Below are 24,280 nucleotides of genomic sequence, written 5' to 3' on the forward strand. Positions count from 1 at the left end.
AGATCTTCAATTACAAAATGCATGTGATATTGTTTTTAGGCACTTGCCAACAGTGGTATAAAAAAAAAAAGTGTAAAATTCCTTAACCAATAAGAGATATATTTAGAATTCCAGAAGGACATTTTATATGATAAATGCATTCCATTCAAAACTTAACATAAAGTACTTGAGAAAGAACAAAAACCTACTTGCAATATATTTGATTTTACAACTGACGGTCATCTCTGAACCCAATCTCAGTCAATTGAAAATAAATTCTGCTGATCAAATATCATCAATATATATTGTGATATATTCCAAACCTGATTACAAGGAAGATGTGGTCCTTGATTTCAAAGCATGGATAACTTTGGAGACAAGGTAGGATTTAATAAAACACCCGTGGATGAGAAAACAAAAAATTTCTGAGTTGACTAAATAGGACTGGAAAAAAAAAAAAAACAAAAAACAAAAAACCAACAACAACAAGAACCAAGAAGGCTCATTCCTGTAATTCAAGATTCGAGATAATTGAGAGAAAATGGCTATGGGGAAATAAATGAAATTAGAGTGTTAAAGGTAACATTGCTTTGATTCCAATTTTGAAATTTGAACAAATGGCAACAAAAATACACAAACTGCTGCTCACAATTTGTTTTCTTTCATGTTTTTGCCTCTGATTTAGCATAGTTTTGAGTCAGGCTTTAAACAAATATTTGCTTGATAAACAAGTAGCTAAATTTGCTAATTAAGACAACAAGAATAAAGGGTTGAAGATTCCTGAAAGAACTAGTGGAATTGCTAACACAGTAAAGCAAACTTGGATAAACGGTTTCAGAAACTCTGAAATACTTCTTAGAATAATGTTATCTGGTTATAACTGGAAGATATAAAATATCCCCCAAATTCACTGCTCCGTATCTAAATCCTAAGTGACTACCATTTGCAAATTTTGTTTTTCTGTTAACTATTCCAGACATTTAACTTCCTACATTGAATAAATCAATTTTCCTCAATATATGTTCTGTGTTCTGCCACTACTGTCAATACTCATATAATGTCGCCTGACCAGAAGTAACTCTCTCTCTCTCTCTCTCTCTATATATATATATATATTTTTTAAAAATATACACACATATTTTTCTAAATCTTCCAAAATGAAATTCACAGATATTTTCTGCAATTCCATTCCATCCCCCTTTTAATTGCACAGCAAATTCCCTCTCTCAAATGCCTTTCAGGCAGTTTGAATATTAGCTATTAAAAATGGAATATCGGTTGTCTCAATTATATAAAGAGCTCGTCTGATTCTAAGGGTCATTGGAGTTTTCAACCCTCTTCCAGAGAAAAAGGAAATAGCTAGTGTAAATGATTCAATTGCATTACTGGTTTTCAAATGAATTGAATATAGGAGGGGGCTATCTTCCTTAAGACTGTTTCCTCTAGTAAGTAGTAAAATATATCATCTTTTTAACATAAAAAAAGGGGCAACGGACTTAGTGATAAATAGACACACTGGAAAAGAGCTGTTCTGAAGACGGACATATAAATCTTATTAACAACAGTAACACAAAAAGGAAAAAAGTACTTCCTCTATAGATATTTATAAAAGGGATCAGATATCATAGATACGCAAATTAGTCAATCTTCTTCCATTAAATCCATTTCAGTATATAGCCTGGGATCAATATTAAGACAACAATAAATGTAGAAATCATTTAGTGTATCTTCTGAGTGAAAATGGTGACCTCGTGAAATGTCTTACATCATCTTTATAGAATAATAGAAACAATATAAGAAAAGACATGGATGGGTTGACTACATTTCACAATATAATCTTCACTTCTTTCCCACAGCACCCCAGCCTGCACTCTCTGTTTTTATGTCTGATTAGAGAAATATGGCTTATAAAATTTTAGGGGAAGTAATAGAGCAATTTAAAAGTATTTACTATCATTCAAGTCCTTTCAAATCCAATCTTAAGGGACACAATTACTCTACCAAGTATCTTTTTAAAGTTTGTTTAAGACTTCTGATTTTAAATCTCTCTTGCTGATTATTTCATTTTGTCATCAAAACAGTCCAGTTAGTAAGTGTAACTTTCTGCATTCAGATATAGAAGATTAAATCCCAAAGAGATTAAACACGCTGCTCAGTGCACCAAAGCACAATACAAGAGCTTTGAGAGAAAACAGCTCCTTTGATTCCCAAACTGTCCAGCGTTCATTTCCCCTACCTTACCTTCCAGAATGCCTGACAATGTATCTTTGTATAATTTGCCTTTTAAGTAGAGTCCCTCTTCAACATCAGTGTTACAAAGATTATGTGGGTTTACAATGTAGTTCCCTAGGGGTAAATCTGAAGTTCATTCCTAAGGAAAGATACACATGGGTTTGCATTAATTCATTGAAAAAATATTTATCTTTCTTTTAAATTAAAAGATAGATTGCTATTTTTTGCTATGTTTTAAACAAATATCAGTTTCCAGATAAAGACAGAAATGTGATGATTTATTGCGACCTAATCAATGATTTATCTGTATTCTGGAAATAATAGCTGAAAAGTTCAGAGGCTCTGCCCTTTGGTTTTGTTTGTTTGCTTTTTCAGTAGCTGATTAATTTTTAGTGGGTTAATACCAATAACTACATTTTCTACTTAAAAAATATTTATTACCATTCCCAGAAAAAAAAAAAAAAAATCCATGGACGGTCTAGTGCTCACATAATGGCATAATTTAAAACAATGAAATCAAATACAATTTCACTTTGGAATGAAAAATGGAGAGTGTATCTGAAGCTCTAATACACAGAGGGACTGAGTTCTGTAAAGGACCATAATATGCTTCTTATGATTCACACAGGAGGAGCAAAAGAAAAGCCATTTAGAGACTGATCAAAGAAAATTATCTAAAGAAAACAGAATCAAAATATGGCACAAGGAGAATGGAGTCAAACTAGGAAACGGGCTCTTTGTAAATATTATAAGAAGATCATAGAACTCTTGTTTCCCAGAAACCAATGAGAGGATTTTTTTTTAAATTTCACTTAAAATAAGAAAGATGCTTTCAATATGCCCTATCAAAATGCAGGCTTATATGACCAAAAGTTAACAAAAATGTTTGCTTATAATCACAGCATCTGGAATGGAGTAGTTTGATGCAAGATGGAGGAATATTTAATTAAAGTAACGGCTATCTCTGATTTCTGATTTCACAAGTATTACTGAATCACCATTTGTTTAATTTAACCTTGACTATAACACTGGATGGAATATGGACTATTATCTCAATGGAAAAAGACTCAAAATTTTGAGCAGTAAACTGTACAGCAACCATGTTTCTTAATTTAATACTTTCCCTTCATTTATTTAAGCCTCAGATTCTTTGTAAAACAGAAACAATAATAATAACATATCTTTGTTACCATAACATGTAATATAGCATTTACAGATTCTGCCATGATATACATATTTATGAGAGGGCAGTTTTTCAGTTACTTTTGAGCACTTGTCTCTGACACTTTATCTTGGCCCGCCACTCGAGGGTCCTAATTTGAATTCATATTTCCCTTTCCTATGTGTGGACTCTCTCTTCATCCTCCAGCAGCTACTCTCTCCTTGGGTAGGAACTTCCAACTATTGCTTCATTTCATGGAATCTGATCAGCTAATTGCAACCTCATCCTCTAAGTTTTTGAAAATTAGTTCCCAATCAATATTTAGGAGAAACATCTGGTTATGTCAGTCATGTTCTCCTGAAGCACTTTTTCTTTCTTTCTTTTTTTTTTTTTTTTGGTACGGAGAATTGAACCCAGGAGCACTTTACCACTGAGGTGCACCCTAGTACTTTTTCTTTGAGACAGGTTTTACCAAGGTGCTGGTGCTGAGTGACTTGGTAAATTGTTGATGCTACCCTCAAACTTGTGGTCCTCCTGCCTCAATCTCCCTAGTGACTGGGATTACAGGAGTGTGCTGTGTGCCCAGCTCCTCTAGCATTTCAGTGCTGCACTGTAAAGTAACACAGGTGGACTGTATTATTCTACCCTTCTCAACGAAAGGCTAATCTTCAATATTAGTCAATGACTAATATAGAAAGAATCATTAGAACCCTCTCATCTGTTTAGTCTCCCTTATTCTAGATACATATAAAAATCCCTGATAAGCCTCACAGTCTCTCCTGATGAAATCATTTGTTCCTTTCTTTTGGACAGTAAGCCATTGTGTTAGTCTCATCATCCTATGTGCCAGCAAGATCAGATTTTATTTTTTACTTATCTGCTATTGATTGTCCCAGGAAGCATAATACTACTTTATTTTTGTTTTTCAAATTATTGAGGAATCTATTTTGATCATACCTCAAAGTTTTCTTTAATGTTTAGGTTATGACTGTACATTTATATGTTTGCACACGTAAAATTTGTGTATCTGTATTTTAAGACAATATAATGAAATGCAATGCTGTGTATTCCATCCGTGGGATTTAGTTTATGACTTAAGAGTCACAATAATAAAATCCTTTGATCACAAAAATGCCTTAGAGATTATTTTATTTTATCATTTTAGGGGTGAGAATACAGTAAAATATCTGGTGTATAGCTGCCTTTCTTTGTTTGATTGTTTTTGTTCTTTCTTTAAGCCTGAATTCTTGAATATGGAGTAGTATCCAATATAACTGAGAAATTTAGTGGTTTCAGTTTTTATAACCTCTTCAATCAGAGCCAAACTCTTAGCTAAGGTCAGTAATGAGTAACCGAAGATCTGTTATTTTAATCTGTCATTTCAAATTTATTTATACAGTTTACTTATTTCACCTCTAAAGCGCAGAGATAGTGCTTATTATAGTTTAGATTGCAGTGTAATTTGAACACATCAAGAAAAGTATTTGACTCTGGGAAGAGTGAATGATCAACATTTAACACAATGAATTTCTGCTAAGGGTATAAGAGCTCTGCTGAGGACATCTCTGAAGATCAATACTATTAAATCACACATTTTCCCATTGTTTGACTTCCCAAATCCCAGACAGAGACCTTATTGATTTTATTTGACAAGTTTTTTTCCCCACTGTTTGTTTCTTGTGCTTTTTCTACCCATTGGATGTTGATCAAACAGTGACTTTTATCTTACTTCGCAGGAGCTATTCAGCCCAGAGCTGCTTCTGTGACTGTCACTCAATGGAGGCTGACAGGGCTCCCGGGCAAATGTGCCAGCTCCCAGCTCCTTTTCCAAGAAAAAAATCCTGCCTCACTCCCTGCCTCATTCGTAAGTGGCTGCATAAATTGGCTCAGAGCAACATCCTTCCTAGAGAGAAGTCCAGAGACACATTTTCTCTATCAATAGAAAAATGCAGTCAAGGATTTATCCCTTCAGAATTCTGTAATAAAAAAAAAAAAATTATTCTTGACACACATGTGGAGAAAATCATGTGAATATTTAATATGAGAATATAAAATTTTAAACTCACACAATTTGAAGGAATTTAGGGTCATCTGGTTCCAGTGAACTTGAACTTAGCAAAAATAAAACAAAAACAAAAACAATATTGATTGATTTAATGAATTAATTGAAGAGAAATGGAGAAAGAATTCTCTGTTGGAAATATATAAGACATTGGAAGTACTAACCATGAAATCAAATATTGACCTTGTGAGATACAGCAGGAGTCCGTGTTCTGTGAAATTCCAAGAATGAAATATGTACATTTTAAGTGGGATCCTCTTATTATCTGCATCAGGAGTGAACAAATCTTTTATGTCAAGGGCCAGATAGTAAATGTTTTCCTATGTGCAGGTCATAAGTTCTCTATGATACTACTCAACTCTGCTGCTGCAGTGTGAAAGAAGACACAGATAATATAGAACAAATGGGTATGGCTGTGTTCCAAAAACATGTTATTGACAAAAATGAACAGTGAAAGCTATTTGTCTTATTTTGTGTTTTTTTGATTCTTGACTTACAAAAAACATACAATTCTGCTTTTCCTGGCTAGCTAGATCAAATAGATAAAGATGAAAAGCTGCTGCAAAATTATCAACTGCTGTTTTGCATAGGACTATTTTATTCTAAATGTATACTCTGTATTATTTTTGGCATTAACATATTTTGTTTATGAAATAATGGTATGAGAGCAAAGTTTTATTTATATTTCGCTAATTGCTAAAACAATGACATCTTCCATATTAAATTTTTTTTTCCTGATCTATAATTCAATTACTATTGACTCACCCATTAGTGTACCCTCTCATGTTCCTAAGTGTCAGTGTTGACTTAGGCAGCCGTCCAGATAGAAGACTATGGGATCTTTGTAACTATTTACAGTAATAGGGAGTTGGCTAGTTAACAGGGACTATTTTATAATAGCTCTCTTTGTTGGAAAATTTTCCAGAAAAGTTTTGCTATTTTGATGTGAACATCATTCTATAATAGTAAGCCCATGAACTGGAGATTCTAATTCTGCTTATTAGCAGTTTCATGTAGCCAGTAATTCATATTCTATATCCTCCTTTTAGGGATGTTTAATAGCTTGGGCTTTGGGATCAAATAATATTGAGTGTGAATTCTGACTCAGAAGATACCAATCATAGTCCTTGGGAAAATTATTAAATGCTAAGAGACCCAAAGTTCTTTAGTTCAAAAATAAAAGCATTATTATGTATAATGTATGTATTTTTAAGGTATAATTAAGAAAATTAATATAAATCGTCCTGGTAGACCATCTGTGCTAACAAGAGGATGATGTTGGCATAATATTTTTGTTAGTGGTAATGAAAGAAGGGATCAAACTATTACACAAAGTCACCAAAGATATATTTGAGGTCTTATCATTCATTCAGAACTATGTACTAGACACATAACATGTCAAGGAAGCACAGTGGGGATCAGGATAGAAGTAGATTCAGCTCTCATGGATCTTACACTCTAGTAGAGATAGAAGATAACGTTTTCTATCCCATGTGAATCCTAAAACGTGACAGTGGTAGGTGGGTAAGATAAATCTCATAAGGGTTTTGCTCATATCTGGACACTTGGTCCAGAATGATAATACCCGTTTCTATTAGTGATTATAGATTTAGATATGGCCTTTTCCATAATTAGTTATAGGGAATCACTGACATCAAGACTGTCTTCTGATGTGCATTGCTAATGAAATATTTCCTCTGACTTTCTAGAAACTGTATATCCTTCTTTGCTTTTTGAAGATGGACTGTTACTTTACATTTAGTTGTTCCATATTGCCCTTCCTGGGTAGACTTCAAATTACTCAATGTTTTAGAGTATAAACAAGAGGAACCATTTTCAAATAATGAAATTAACAAGCAGCATATAAGAAAACTGGGGTTGAAAGACAATTTGAATTGCATCTTAATCTAGGCATGTTTGATGTTTAGTCTAGACATCATGATTAAAGATGATTATGCCAGGGCCTTAACAAGCTCAACATGTGTCCTTCAATCTAGTAGGGTTTGTAAAAATCATATTCTATTCAAATCCTTCACATTTGATTACCACTCTATCTCTAGGGAGAAATCCTGGATAAGACAAATTTGCAAAGGGAAGTCAAATAAATGTTGATATACAATTCTATTTCCAAACTACCTAGGTCAGAATATTAATTCCATCTTAATATTTTTAGATTACTGTCTTAGACTGTCCACACATGGACTCACTGAATCACAGAAGCAGCGTTTGAAACACACGTAACACTAATACATTCATCAATTACAGTACATAGAAAAGGTTTCTTTTTTGTTGTTGTTGTTTGTTTTTTTAGCTGTAGGCTCAAATTGTATTTGACTGAGTATTTTTCTTACTCAGTGAACATGTATATTTGTTACGGTACAAAATCAGATTCAACAGGTGCTCAGGCAGAAGCATTTTTTCCCCCCTGACTGTCTGGAAACTACACCCAGTAGCTTTTCTCCTTCTTCCTGATTAACTTTGTGGATCCAACATATGCTCAGTAGCATTTCAGAATGGTGATGGGAGCAGTCGGCAATATGTGACGGAGGCAGAGCAGAACACCTGGGAAGAGAAAGGCTGACTGTTTCGAAGACTGCACCTCCTGTTACAGACCACAAGGAAAGGAAAAGGATGGTGATTCCTTTGAGCAATAAACTGCCAGGTGACAGTCCCAGTCAGCAGCAGCAGACACCTGGGGTGATGAATTGGGCATAAAGCACACACAATTTCAAGGCAGAGCAATGGAATAGAACTAAGAGACAGAGCACATTATCAAAAAGAGGAGACTAGAAGCTTTCCTGAAAGAACTGCGACGAAGGTACTCAGAAGTGACAAGAAGTATTCCAGGGACAGAGTTGAGGAGAAAGCATGTGAGCAGCCCACAGTGTAGTTCTGGGTACTTAGGCTCCTTGTGTGTCCTGTATTGGCGTAACAGAAATGTCCACCTCAGAGGATAATAAGAAGACAAACGAAAAGGGGAGATTGTTTTACAATTGTTACTATGTACTCCTACTTTGTATGATAAGTTGAGTTTAAATGTTCAGCAATTGTTTTTGATTGTGGTCCTTTCAACATAAACCTTCTTGTAAAGAACAAAACAAACAAAACACAACTCCCTCCTAGGTTGAGAGTCACTTTAGATGAACAAAATTAGTCATATATCGGTAACTGTTGAAGCTTGATGGAAGTTATGCTGGGTTTGTTATGTTTACCTTTCTTTTAAAAAAGCATCCATTTCTCTCTAGAATCCTATACAACAATCCAGAAGACAACCTATTTCTTCAACTCACCACAAGATTTCCTGAAACACTTCCCCTACTTGCTGATCACCTTACCACCTGATCTCCCTAGTTAACCCACCCAGTCTGGCTCCAGTTCCCAGTTTCGCTGAAAAAACTGCCTTTTTTTTTTTTTTTTTTTTTAGCTTTTAATTTTTTAGACTGCATTTTGATCTGTTGTACACAAATGGGGTACATAATTTCATTCCTATGGTTGTACACAATGCAGATTCATACCATTTGTATAATTATACATGTACATAGGGCAATGATGTCTGTCTCATTCCACCATTTTCCGAAACTGCTTTTATCAAGTAAAAAAAAAAATAATGCTTATTACCAAACACAATTGGCACTCTTCGACATGTATCTTTTCCGCTTCTCATTAAATTGACTCCTTAGATCGCTTTCCAGGTATTACAAACCTTTTCTGAGGTTCACTCTCCTAGGTCTTCATCTGTCACACCAACAACTCCTCAGCCTCTTGTTCTCTGTTTCCTAAGTCTTCAGGCACTGATTCTGGGCTCTTCCCTGTCTTTTCCTCTCATGATCCCATGAGAATCATGGAATTTTCATCCTGTCCACTTCCTCGGGTTCAGGCCTCATTTGTACAATTTTTCACTGGAATGTCTAAATGCCTTCTAATCAAACGTGCAGAAATTTTGATTTTTCTTTAAAATATATTTCTCCTCTGGTTTATCTCATCTTTCTGCAAAAATATTATTTCTGCAAGTTGATAAAACCATAAAACTAACAGGCACTCCCCATTTCAATCCATCATAGTTTTGGGGTTTTCCTATGATATATTACGAGGTTTACTCAATTCTCTTTATTTCTACAGCCTTGATAAATTCAACATTCCAACTACGCTAGCAGTTTCCTAAATGGTTTTCCTGTTTCTGTTTCAGGTTCTCCCTGCAACTCATTTGCTACATACCACCAAAAACATCTTCTCTGAATTAAATAAGATCATGTCATTAACGTGCTCAAAACCCTTTCTTTTGCCTTGAGGAAGAAAAACAAAACAAAACAAAAGTTTTTACCATGACTTACAAACTGCACTCCTCTTACCTATGTATCAATAACTCCAACCTCACCTAAAGGCACTCTATCCTTTTTTTGTTTGTTGTAGACCCACTGACTTCTGTCTTAGAACATATCAATTTTTTTTTTCTTGCCTTCAAGCATTTAAAAATGCTGAACCCATCAATTAGAATGTATAGCATTGCTTCATACAGCAACTTCCTGTCCTTAAACATTAGGGTACAATTTTTGTTTTAGTTTTTGTTTTCGTTTGGGAGTGGGTACCAGAGATTGAACTCAGGGCACTCAACTACTGAGCCACATCCCCAGCCCTATTGTTTATTTTATTTAGAGACAGGGTCTCACTGAGTTGCTTAGTGCTTCGCTGTTGCTGAGGTTGGCTTTGAACTAAGGATCCTCCTGCCTCAGCCTCCCAGGCCACTGGGATTATAGATGTGTGCCACTTTGCCCAGCTAAGACTCAGTTATAAAGATAATTCCTCAAAGATGCCTTATTCACAGTTTACAAATAATTGGTGATATATAATTTTTTTTTTCTTTATGGATGTCTCTTACAAGATTGCAAACTTGTTTAAATTAGTAGCTATATTTTCCCTCTTACCACTGTATATTCAATATCCAGCATTATATCTAACAAAACGCATCATGTCAACAGAAGATTTTTGATGAAAATAGATGTAAAATAAATATTTATAATAAAACTGTTATATAGTGACTTAAGGGTTTTGTTTATTGTTTGTTTTTTACTTAAGGAATATATTTTTGCAAAAACCATAAACTAAATGGAAAGTTTTAGGGTTTGGATATATTTGTACTTTGACAAGGTTGAGTCTGCTTTTCAATACACAAGAGATATCCAACAGAAATTTACACTAGCAATAGTACTTATTGATCACTCCAAACAACTCTGATTGGGCTTAATGCAAAGAGTCAAGAAGTAGCTAGAAAGAGTTGATTCTCTCATTTGTTCCCTGCTGGCAACTTTTTCTTTCAGCTATTGTTCCTCTTTACTTAGGTCTGAATGTTTTAAAAAATGTCATCTAAGACTTGATTTGAAAAATGAGAGTTCTTTTTTGCCTATCACGTTTTAATAAACTGATCTGTAGGGTAACTGTGTATTATAGGTTTATATATTAAATAAATAGTATTTCTTGTAGACTTTCCTCCCCAAATCAATTGAATGACTCCAAAACATATTAGGCCTCTACTGAATTAGAAGCAGAGGGTTGAGAAAACATTTAGTCCCTTAAATGTGTGCAAAATTCATAATTATTCCTTGTCATGTCACAAAAGGAAAAATGGAATACACCTCCATGAAATACCTGGTTATAATCAACTTCACAGAGAAGCTTGCTGGGAGAGTTCTCTCCTCTTCAGCAGGTTCTTTTGTCCTGTAATTGAATTGAATCCACTCTTCGCCCCATTCCTCCCAGACAGCTTCTCATTTGAGAGCTCTGAAGATGTATTACACTAATATATCGTCAGAATGACAATGCTATGATGATGCATGGGTGGAATACATCTTCAGAGCTTCAGTACTTTGCAGAAACAATACAGCTGGAACTGAATTGCATTCAAACCAAATGCAAAAAGAAGCACTAAAAAAAATTATTTGGCTAAGGAGAAAAATGGAAAAAATAAAAATAACAGAACTCTGAAAACAGAGAATTGTTTTAATGAATTCCACAATCCTGTGTACTTTGAAGACAAGTTTTCAAGACTTTGGTATGATTTGTTATTAATTTGTAAATTTATGCAATAATGTTCTGAATAAGTTTCTGAGACTTAAAACGGAGGCTTAGCTGAACAAAAAAATAATATATAAGAAATCAAGTTTTCTAAGTCATGATATCTCAGGAAAAAGTTTATGTGTAATAAATGTTGCATTTTTAACCTCTTTGGTCAGTCTGGCAAAATTAGTCTCTCACTCACCATTGCATGAGACATTTTCATATGCTAAGAATCATTTTCATGAACATTGTTCCTTTTAACAGAATTTTCTTTATAACATTTCCACAGAGGGCAAAAGTGCTATTGTGTGTGTGTGTGTGTGTGTGTGTGTGTGTGTGGCACTGATGATTGAAGAAAGGTCCGTCTTCTGATAAAAAAGACTCCTTAAAATTTTTTGAAAGCTTTAAAAGTAGAAATTGGGTCACACAGTAAACTAAGATTAGACAATGAATAGATAATGATGATAATAATAAACCAAAAACCTGACACCATTTTTCTTAGTCTTCTGATCACATTATCTTTAACATCCTTTTACCTGAGCTATGCTGAGATTTTTAATAATTATATGGAAGTCTTAGCAGGACTGGCTCCTTTACTCTAATGCTAATCCTCAAGAATATACTATTGTTGTGTGAAGGACACTCTGCTTTTTTCTTTAGTTTATAATTGTTTTTCTACAAAACAGGGCAAAACTAAAGAAAGGATTCATTTTTAAAAAATGTACCCCCCTTCAATACTTTGTGCTTCTTTTCCTTCTCTCTCTTATCCACAGCTTAGTGGAATCTGAAAAACAATTCAGAATTTTCTTTCTGGGAGTCATTCTGGTTCTTGTCCAGAATGACATTCCTGCCCTTATTTTACATGTAGGAAAAAAAACCAATATACGTAATACCACCTCACTAGTTCAGAAATGCAATCATTATACTACATTTCCCTAATTTTATTGCATAATAACAGAGTATTTATAATCACCTTTTATTATATGTCCTCAAGCAACTTTTATATAAAAATGAAATGTAAGAGAAATTTTTAGTAATAATAGTTAAGATTGGGGGCTCTTAATTTTGAATGAGTTTTCTTTTAAACTTTTTATGTATAATATCTCTTTTACTTAACAGCCCAGTGATATTACTATAATCATGTCTCTTTTGCAGATAGAGAAACTAAGGAACAGACATCTAAACATTTGTCCAAGCTCGTACTTGCAGTAAATGGTAGAGGAGGGATTTGAAATTAATTAGTCCAAGCACTAACCATGTCCTTTAAAGCATTAGGTTATGCTGTCTTTTAAAATAGAAGCTTAATAATTACAAAACATTGTCAATTTTTCTGTAATCTCTTCAGGAAATGATCTTGTCATGTAGGTGACAGACATAAATATTTTTCCTGGTAATATTAATTTAAAAATATTAATTAGTTAATATAGATTAATTAATCATTTAAAGACTTTACAGTATTCAAAATGTTATATCATTTAATAAGCTCAATAACAAAATATTAATTAAGTACCTACTATGTAGCTTTAATTTCCTGAAACATGTAACCATACTTTTCTGAATCTAAAAAAGACAACACACAAAAAGTGTTTAGTGTTTTAATGATAAAATATTGTTAGGATTATCCTAATTTTCCACTTGTGATGATTATTCCTAATTATGGTCTAGCTAAGAAAAATATCATTTTTAAAATAAACTGGAGAAAAATTAAAATACAATAAAATATATTCATTTTGAGTGAAAAAACAACATACATAGTAATCTTTCACACTAGAGGTGAAAGGTCCTCTAAAAATAATTTCCTGCAAGCCAACCATGTGTTTTTTTCTTTGCTCTTTTTAGATATACATTACAGTAAAGTGTACTTTAACATATTATACATACATGGAGTATCATGTTTTCTTGTCTATAACTGTCATGGAAACTTTGGGCCTTGATTCAAAATAAAAATCATTATTAAACTGTTTTCTCTTTGTGACTCATGTGCATTTCAGTATAGATCCAGGAACAGTGCAAAGTTCTTGTAGGACTTGCTTGTATATAGAAGTGGCCTTGATGAACATGTTCATACATTATGGGGGCAAACAACCAAATTGTATCTACATTGACTGTGGGGTTCAAATGAACAGTACAACCTGGGTACAAGTTAACATTTTCTATTCCTCATGATTGTGGTACATGAAGTTGCAATATTTCTCATGGAAGTCGGCTAACATGTTAGCCTAACACGTGTTAGAACAGTACTAGAACACACTAATGCTCAGTAAATAATACTTCATGTAAATATTCAATGTACCCATTTTATACATCTACTGTGCTTATTGGTGCTCTTTCTGAATCTTTACAGAAATCATCTAAAATTATGAACTAAATTTTTATTCATAGATTTTCAACTCCACCTAAATTAACATGAAATTTACAACCACAATAAAAGCTGTATTTTTTCAGATGATAACTTTAACCAAACCTCTAACTTGTTTAGATGTAACCATTGACATAATACCTTTCCCTAATACATGAAACATGATATTAAAATCACTGGGGGAAAATACCCTAGAAAAAACTAAGTCTCAAATGTAAGTAGTCTAATGTTAATGATTATCTTCCCCTCCAGTTCAGTCCACTAAGGGGAGACAATCTACAGTATCATTGTTTTCTAATGCCCCACTACTTCAGAAAATCAAGTTCTATAAGGAGGTAAAAGAGGGGGAAAAGACTTATGAAATACCAGATGTAATTCTGTTTTTTGTTTTATATGGGTTAGCCCTTAGCTCTGAGAATAGTGAACTATTTTTTGTATTGATTCATCATGTAATCAAGTCCACAGTTTGGTCTTATATATGTGCTAAAATACTAAAAATGTTCTTTTTTTCTATATTCAATTGATAGGCAATAACAGTCTGAATACAAACAATTTAGCATGACCCACTGGATAGAAGTAGAGAAGACTTTGGAGACAGACAAATGAAAGTTAAAAGGTATAAAGAAAACTCAGAACAAAGAGACAATTTTAACTGCATATATAAATTATTGGTGTGCACTCTTATAGTAAAAGTTTAACTTGCCATCGTTATGTAGATTCATTATATAATTATACATTATGTAAAGCCATTATGGAAATTCACAAAGCTTCCACAGAGTGCTGCTCTACAATGGAACTGGAACCACAGCTTATAATCTGAAGATCTAGTATTGTTGAAAATGTCATCAGCATAAATTGCTGGTTTTAACTGATTTTTTTTTTTTTTTGTAACATCAAAGAGCAAAGTGCAGTGTCAGGATTACAAATCTAAAACATGAATCTTAAAGAACTACAGTGTTTGGGTGACACGCTGATAGCTTGGAAGGAACACACACACACACACACACACACACACACACACATACACACACACACACAGCCTCTTCATATCAACCCTGGTGTTAGCCCAGCACTCAGGCATTTCAAAGAATTCTCCACAAAAGAGGAATGACAATGGAATTGAGAACACTAATAGGAACTAATACTTGCCAGTTTGTACCGGTGATGACTTGAACTATTTTCAGAATTATTTTAAACAATAGATTCCAGCAGTGTGCATAATTTTTAGCTTATAATTTTCATTTTTTTGGTTTCCTACTTTTTCTGATAATTAGCAATTAACATTTTCCATCTTCAAGTTGTATTTTATGTAATTATGAAAGTTTTAGTGGGCTAAACCTCTATGTCGCTCATCTAGGAAACAACATTTAGATTCCAAATCTCTTTTGGAATATCTGATGCAGGAGTCAGCAAACTTTTTCTTTAAAATCCGGATGGTAAATAGCCTAGGTTTTTTTGGTTATATAGACCCTAGTGTTCAACTCTGCTTCAGTAGAGCAAAAGCAGTTATGGATAAGAAGGACAAAGAGAGGCATCCATTGGTATCCACTAGTTCAGCAACATTTAAAGACCTGTGCTTTGTACCAAACCCTATGCTCAGCCATGAGTCATTAGATGTCTGTGGACACAAGGAGTCCCCTATCCTGTGAAAATACAGCAAGTAAAGACAATGACTGCAATTCAGGGACAAACTCCACATACTGGCATGAAATTCTATCTAACCATGAAAGAAAGAAGGGCCAGTTTTTTCTAAAATGCTTAGGAAGTGTTTTATGAAAAATCAAAGGATGAGTAAGAGTGGGTCAATTGAATAAAGGAACAAAGTACACTCTTAGTAAAGGAAACACCCAGTGTAAAGTAGAGAAAACAAATTTCCATCTTGACCAACAGTACTTACAGTGTTGCCTCCATAGCTGAACACTTCCCTTCCCATTATGCTCATCTTCCACGGTTGATTTTCTAATCTATATATCACTGCATTGCTATAATGACTGCCAAAACAGGCCTCATGGATGTATTTGATTTGGTTTGTACCTTTTTGACCTGATAGACATTGTTCAACACTCACTGCTCTAGAAACCTCTTCCTCTTTTGGTTTCTTGAAATCACATCATTTTGGTTTAAGTGCTTGTTTGAGGTCTCCTCTATGAGTACTCAATATCTGTTTATTAGATAAAGTGATGCATATCAAGGGATTGAGTTAAAGAGAACTGGGGCCTAGGTAGATGTAGGCAGTGTGGCATGAATAGAAAGGAAGAAGTGAAAGATACAGAGAGAAAAAGGATATTTAATGAAATAATATCTTGAAAAATAGGAAAAATAAGGAGCTCAGAGTAGTCTTTACCTTGAGTTAAGGAAGAGCCATGATTCTCATGGACAAGCAAGGAAACATTGTGTAAAAGCACCAGGCATATGGAAGTTGGTTGAAAACAAGAGTCTGAGACATATAGCCTAGTATTTATTGTCACATTTTGGTTTCAGAGTCAAAAGAATATCTTTGTCAGCTAATAAACACTACCAGACTACAGTGTGAACAACTCTGCAGATTTCAGACACCAAAGAAAAAGAATGAACTAGGAAATAGAGAGCCAGAAAAAGAACAATGAGTAAGTGAATATTGGAAAAAGGTTTTAGAAATGTCTCTAAATCTGTTTTATCTCATCCATTATTTTAAATTTAATCTTCTAATTTTTCCTGTCTTTTTCTGACTAGATCTAGGTTTATTAACATAATTGTGTGCGAATAAGAGTTTTATTTTTTCTCTGTGTTCAAAATCAGATCTTTCTGTAAATCTATCAGTGTTCCCTAGAAGTTTGAACTGATTTTTAGCTTTATGATCACCTAATTTCAGAGTTGCTATGTAGATTACATTCAAGAGTCATAAATAGGCCCCTCAATTTCAGGGAAAGTAGCAAGTTGGTCAAGATTTCAAATATATTTCAGTAGTATATTACTGTTTATACTAGAGTGTTCTCTACAAGTCACGAACTCTGTTCAGCACTCTATATTATCCCACTGAATACTCAGCAGTTTTGCAAAATCAGTTTGTTATCTCCATTTGTATTTAAGTCTAAAGAAATTAATATTTTTCCTCCAATCTTACTAATGGTAACAGGAAGAACTGGAACTCACACCCAATTTGAGTGAGACAAAAGTTCATGGTCTCAATCATGGTGCTACACTGGTACTACATGATGCCTATATTACAAGTAGGGGGATAAAAAGGAATCACATATTAGTAATATTCAGGAAAAACATGAGAATTTTTACATGGACAAGGAGCTCATCACAGGTTGGTGGGCACAGTCCCATCCCATGTAAATAAAGATCTATGAGCATACCTTTCAACAATTGCTTCCTTATGTTTTCCTTGACGTATGTTCCATTATTAATTCCACAAGCATCATTTTGCATACTCATAGGTTCTAGGATCTTTTCCATTGTTATTGTTAGGTAAAGACAAAAAAAATACTTTTTTCCTTTGTTATAAAATTATTTAAGTTCTTTTGGATTAGTGGACTATCAGAGGAAATTGCCTAGACATCTGAATCCCTGAAAATTTTAATGTAAGACAGATCAACAGCGCTAAATTAGTAAACCAGCAAGCAAAGGTTCTAACCCCAACTGTATATGCAGTTGTTTGAAATTAAAAGAAATGGTTGACTCCAGAGATGAACCAGGAAAGACACATGATGATCCTGACATTCTGTGATGCCACAAAATGGCATCAATAAAATAAGGGGAGTATGCCACAGGACACAGGAGTAGGATTGAAGTGCTCAGACTGGCAAGATACGGGCCAATTTGAATATCAAAGTAATTAGAGACTAGTGAATCATAGACAATTATAAACAACTTTTAAAAGTTTGGAACCTACAAATCCACGTCATAAAAATAGATGCATGAGCAAGTAAATAAATAACAAGTAGGATAAAGTGAATTTCTTATTTCTGTAGAGTAAGCAAGCAGGATTGCTGAAGCTAGAGGAAAAATTCACCAGTTTGACCATCAGAGTAAAGATTAGTTCATGAAAGAACCAACATCATGTCAAAAAAAAAGGACTGACAAATGGCAGATATTTGCAGGTCATGTTCTTAAAATCTCTCCCTACAGACCGCTTATTGGTAGCATGGGGAGAACAAATAGAAGAAACCATACCGTGTAGAAATCAGACAACACCTTGATTGGGTAATTGAAATTAACATCACAAATGAGGGACAGATGGATATCATGTGCCATGGAATATGATTCTCTGAGAAGGATACAACTTCACTTATTTAGTTCCAGATGGCCATAACTAGAATGTAATCATGAGGCAACATGAGGCAAACCCCCAAATGAGAAACAAACATTCTATTTTTAAAAAGGGTACAGACATTGTTGAAAACTGTCAATGCTCAGTGATGACAAAGAAAGACTAAGGAATTAATGCCCAGACTAAAGGGGACTAAAGTGGTGTGACTACTTAATATAATACATGGTCCTCTATTGGATTCTGTACCAGAGGGAAAAGTGTTCTCTACAGAACACTATTGGACCTGTTAACAAACTGAAATATGAATTAATTGAATAAAAGCATGATAGCAGTGTTGAATTTGTAGAAGTTGAGAACTGCTGTGGTTATGGAAAGAGAATGTTGTTGTTCTTCAGGAATACACACTGGAATATCTAGAGATTAAGCAGGGCAAGGCTCAGGCCTTGAGTGACTGCTCTCAAATTATTCAATGAAATAGTTTAATTTCCAACAGTCCTAACTTAATGGTAGTTCAAATTAGGATTTTTCAACTTTATGATGGTGCAAAAAATGATATGAATTTAGTAGAAACTGTACTTTGAATTTTGATCTTTTACAGAACAGTAGCATATACATATGATACCCTCTCACCAAGCTGTCAGTGACAGCAAACTAAAACTACCAGTCAGCCACTGTTCTGTCAAGTTAGGTTTATTGTATGCATTTTTGACTTAGGATATTTTCAACTTATGACAGGTTAATCAGGATGTAACCCCTTAAGAAAGTCAAGAAGCTTTCTCTCTCTCTCTCTCTCTCTCTCTCTCTCTCTCTCTCTCTCTCTAATGCTACATATTCAACACACAGAGCAAGTGATGAAGTAAGTAAGCAAAATGATAGATTAAATTAAAGAAAGAATACAGGGTGTCAGTATTACCTCTGCAAACATTTTAAGCATAAATTTGAAGTTAATCCCCAAATGTTGAATAGAAAAAATACAAAGAAGGAAATCATTGTATAAGTGAACTCTTAGGAAGCTTATATAGCCAGATGCTTCTAGGAAAGATGTTTTTGGTGAAAGTAAAAGGAGTGTATTAAATAATAAATAGAATGACAATTTCAACGGGTTTCAGTAACGTTTGTGATGTGGTTGAACACATGGCCTCGTTTTCCTGTGGATAAGGGAGAAGTTCTGATTAGCTATCATCCCATGAACAATCATTTATTACTAAATGACAAAACTAGAGTTGACCATGAACATATAACCAGAAATATAAAAATTACTGGTAAAATATAAACAAGTAACACATGCACAAACACTATGTCTTGTGTCTAATATTGACATGGAGCACAGCTATATCTGTTTTTAACATTAAAACTTGTTCACATATTAAGAGCTATTTTGAGACACATTTTCTTTCCTGATAAAACAAAGGAAAACAGAATATGCAAAACATTGATGTTTCTCATGTAAAATATAAACAAATCACCAAAGTTCACAATTTTTCTTTCAATATGGTCATAACAGTTGTATAAAAGCTAATAGAATTATCATGTATGTTACCTAAAGCAGAAACTCCACTAAGCTGTGCATTTGAATATAGATCATTAATGAATTATGATTTGAAATTATTGGAGGCATTTATAAAATATCCTCCAAGTCTGGCTATTCATTGGATAATAGTTAATATTTATGCTAATTTTACTCATTTGCTTAGGATGGCAGGATCAGAAAAACAAATCTATGCACAGTTTAATTTATAAACTCAATCTGTCTTCTTTCAGCTTTATGATGTTATCCATTATCATTATTCTAATAACTTCACTAACCAACATTCCTGCTATTTAATTAAACTAAAAATGTATCCAAGCATTTAAAAAAGAAGAATATGCATAATAACAAGCACTGAAAGCAGGAGAGTTAGGTCCGAAATAGTAATCTTAAATTATATGAAGATGGAAGATTATGTACTTCATTCTCACAAAAATTATATTGCCATATCAGATTTAAATTCCTGGAAGGATGATTAAGTATCAGTTGTACATTTGCATATCACATTATAACTTTAAAAACACATTTATGCCTATTATATTATTTGAGTCCCACAATAGCCAGGATACATAGTTGGTCAAAGGATAAATAATTACAGTTAGATAGGAGGAATACATGCAAGAGATTTAGTGTATAGTATGGCGACTATAGCTAATGATGATATATTGAATTCTTGAAAAATGCAAAAGAGTGAATGTTAAGTATTCTCACAACAAAAATAACTTTGTGAGGTAATGCATTTCTTAATTAACTAGATTTTACCATTCTATAACGTATATGTACTTCAAGCCATACAGTGGTACTAGATAAATGCTTATTAATTTCTCTGTCAACCGGGGGGAAAAAAAGCCACAAATAATTATCATGCAGTCTTTGGAAAATAGGAAACAAGCTAAGGTCGCTGAGGCTGAAATGTGCTCAAGAATTGGATGAATCGATGCATCAGGATATCAGCTTAAAAGCACATGTATCTAACTGCTAGCTCTGAGTTCATTTCACTTCTATCCCACAGAGAGTACTGCCATGAATTCAGTGCTCACATACCAGTGATTCTGCAGCAACTCTAGTGTGAAGCATGGGCAGCCAAGAGCACATCCAAACTTCAGAAATATTATAAGGGCCATAATGCATATTATATAAGGGTGTACTGCTGTTATATTGATTTTCTCTCACATTAATAGTAATACTAAGCATGTGATGTGGGTAAGTCTCATTAGATTCACTGCATAAATGAGGAAACTAAAAGACACTTAAGGATAAGTGATATTAAAGAAAGCATTAGCAGATAAAATAGATGTTCCAATTGTGTTCTTTCTACGCCCACATAAAATGTTCCTTTCTGATTTCATTAAAAGCAATTTCACTGCACAAGCTTTGTGAGAGTTATTTCCATCAAAATAAAATAAAATTAAAATTAAATAAAATTTTATTGATCTGAAATGAGGTGGGATCCTATTTATTAAAAAATACCACTCTCACTTCCAGGAAATGCTCCAAGCTATGTAGTTTGAACTTTTAAATTGTACCCAATTGTTAGAATCGAGGCTGTGAAAACAGACTTGTTTTGATGATGACTATCACTAACTTCCTAAAATTGACTTAGTCTCTTTGGGAGGGTGTGCACTGAGGCAGAAGCACTGGAAACACATAAACATGTTCAACCCTTCATTTCTCCTACCTATGTGATTTATGTGCACAAGTTACTTAAACTCTGGGGTGTTTAGAACCCTCATCAGTTAAAATTTAATTCTAACTCCAAAATCCTTGATTCTGAACAGCAGTTTGAAATTAGACCCAGCAACCTCACAATTGTATAATTTCCTTCTCCCCTGATTACTTTAGCAGTGCATGCTGGCCTATTAACATGTGAATGCCGACTGAATAAATCCTCACACATTTAAATGAAGATTTTTCTCTTGTGATATTTCTATTTGAGCCTTTTGTCTATTGATTTGTGATTATCTAGTATACTAAAATGAAAATAACCTTGACTAGGAATCAAGAGATAGGGTGATTCGGGGCTCTGATAGACAGCATTCATTTGACTTCTGTGAATCACAGAGGCTTTAAGTATAAAGTAAGTGTATAAAAATACAGATCCTGCCTGCATCAGGAAAAAGACACAAGAAATTCCATGACTTGCTCAAGCTCTGTACAAGTAGAGCCACAGGAAAACAATAACAGCACAAGCAACACTGGTGCATTCGCTCCTACTGTACCTGATGGGGAGATGTGCCGCCAAGAAATGGAGGGCTCTGGCTTCCCAGTGGCCAAGCAAGTGAGGGTGACATTGGTTCCTTCATTGATGGTCATATCGCTTGAGATATCATAAATCTTCGGAGGAACTGAAATGGCAAAACATGCGGTTGTCAGAAGAAAACGTATTGTGTTGAACTACGCGTCCCTGGCTTCATGAGACCTGTAATAAATGGTGAACCTTAAGACTGTAAGGGTTCTTTGTCAGTTGGCTTTATTTTTAGATGCTAAATGCTTTTGAATTAATGAAATATTTAGTAGCAAGAGCTTTTAAAATATTGATTAAAGCAAATATTTATTGTGAATAAGTTGTGCTAAATTAGAATATAACTAGTCTATTCAGTTATCTTCCCTTTAGTGATACTTTTCCTGTTGAAATAGTTAGTCGGAATCTTGAAGAAACTTAAAATAGCAAAACTTTTTGGCCTACATGCTGATTTAAAAGCTGCATGAGAAAGATTTTAGGGTCATGGGGCATTTTCATCTTCTATTTTCTCTCTGCAAGACAGTAGGGCTTAAATTTATCAGAATTTATTTTCTAAGGAACATATCTTAAAGGCTGTAAAAGGTGGATTCAATGAGTCTTTATGTCAGTAATGACTGAAGAATGCTGGTTGAAGCAGATCTCTTTGCTTCAGGAGACTTCTTAGAACCTTCTTTACACCGTATGCATTGCAAAATGACAAGAACGATTGGGAAAATGCTATATTATTTTTTTCTCTGATGTATTAGACTATTGAAACTTGCGTCCCAGAATTGGATCATGGGCTAAAATTTAGTGTTGCACAGAAAAAACTCAACTGCCAGGATTATATTTTCATATTCTGTGGCAAAGCAAAGGGTCTCATTTAATTCCCAAACTACAAAAGTGTAGAGCTTGGCTCTCTGCTGACTGCCTGTGTGACCTGAGGCAAGTTACTTCATCTATCTCAGTCTTGGTGTCTTCATCTGAAAGCTGGAAACAATAATAGTACAGAGCCTGGACAGCTGCACTAGGGACTAACTAAGTTAATACGTGTTGAAGGACTTCAAAAAGTGTCTGGAGTCAGTGTTAGCTGTGAGGATTAGATATTGTAAAGCACACATACGATGCTTGAATTTATTTCAGTACTGCCCTCTCCCAAGCCTTAGAATTGTTCTCTAACTTCAACACTTAAGTAATGCATATGACTGACTTGTGCCATGAATTGCTTGGCTTACTTTATAAAAATTAAAGTATGTTAATGCTTCAGGTCAGATCTAAGTAAATGCCAAATAGACACCTTAATAATGATTAGAAAATACAATTTTTTTTTACCACAACCATTTAAATATCCCATATGCAGTAAATACTTTTTCACAGTTATTTTTAAAGCCAGTTATCAAAACCTGTTGTGACTGTAAATTAAATCTCCCATAATTCTAATAATATCTTTTATTTTTAATGGAATAAAAATCAAGGAAGGAAGAAAACCCAAGGTTGATATGATTACTTATATAAAGCATTTGATTGTATGTAACTATTGATATGATTGAGAAAGACTTGTTTCTAAGTGATATATGATAACTGTTTCTAAATGACAAATTTTAATTTGCATCAAACTCTTTAGTGAGTTATTCTCAGGAAAATAATTTAAGTCTTATTCATCTAAACTGAAACTGAACTGTAATATAGACATTAAAATACTCTAGAAGGAACATAAAGAAAAGTTTGCAAGATTTACTATTAAGTAGGAGAACTAAGAGCTAATGAAAAAATGACTAATGAAATAAAAACAACTAATAACTAAGAAACTTGCAACACTAAACAAAAATATCATTTGGATATTTGGATGTAGAAAGAAGTTTTCTATGGTAGACTGAAATACATGTAGATATATAAATACATATACACACACTCATACATATAAAGACACACAATATACTCATTTATACACACATACCAGTGTTCACTATTTCAAAGAAAGAAAAAAGTTAAATAGTACTTTCTTTTTTCTTCTAGAAGATAGTGCACATATCTCTTTATTTACATATTTCTGACTAATTCAGTTATATATTTCAAATATGGAACTAATTTAAGGTTTAACAGAAGTATGTGTATTTAAGAGCAAGGGTGATATTCCATAATAACATTCATTCTATCCTCTAAATAACACTATTTTGTTAATCCTATCTGATGATAAATAGTTTGGTTGCATTTTTATTCAGATACCTGTATTTAAGGTGCCAAACATTATAGTAAGTTAATAGTAAGCACTAGAATTTGACTAGATAAACAACCAAGTCCCTTAGCAATAAACTCAGATTTGACATTTCACTATGAGAAATTATGCAGTAGGGGAAGAGTGGTTGAGTTCCAGTTGTGATATGTCATTGCAGTGGTTGCAATCACCTCCCAGAGCCTCATAATTCAGGAC

The 24,280-nt window shown here is 33.8% G+C and overlaps 1 protein-coding gene across 1 annotated transcript in view; it reads right to left on the reverse strand.

The window, feature by feature from the left end:
* NEGR1 (neuronal growth regulator 1) overlaps positions 1-24,280 on the reverse strand; it is an 804,297-nt gene that overhangs the window by 320,663 nt on the left and 459,354 nt on the right. The window contains exon 3 of the mRNA XM_079129310.1: positions 21,848-21,973. Within this exon, the coding sequence (XP_078985436.1) occupies positions 21,848-21,973 (126 nt within the window). The remainder of the gene's footprint in view (positions 1-21,847; positions 21,974-24,280) is intronic.

The sequence above is a fragment of the Sciurus vulgaris genome, assembly GCF_902686455.1.
Source record: "Sciurus vulgaris genome assembly, chromosome: 1".
NCBI lineage: Eukaryota > Metazoa > Chordata > Mammalia > Rodentia > Sciuridae > Sciurus > Sciurus vulgaris.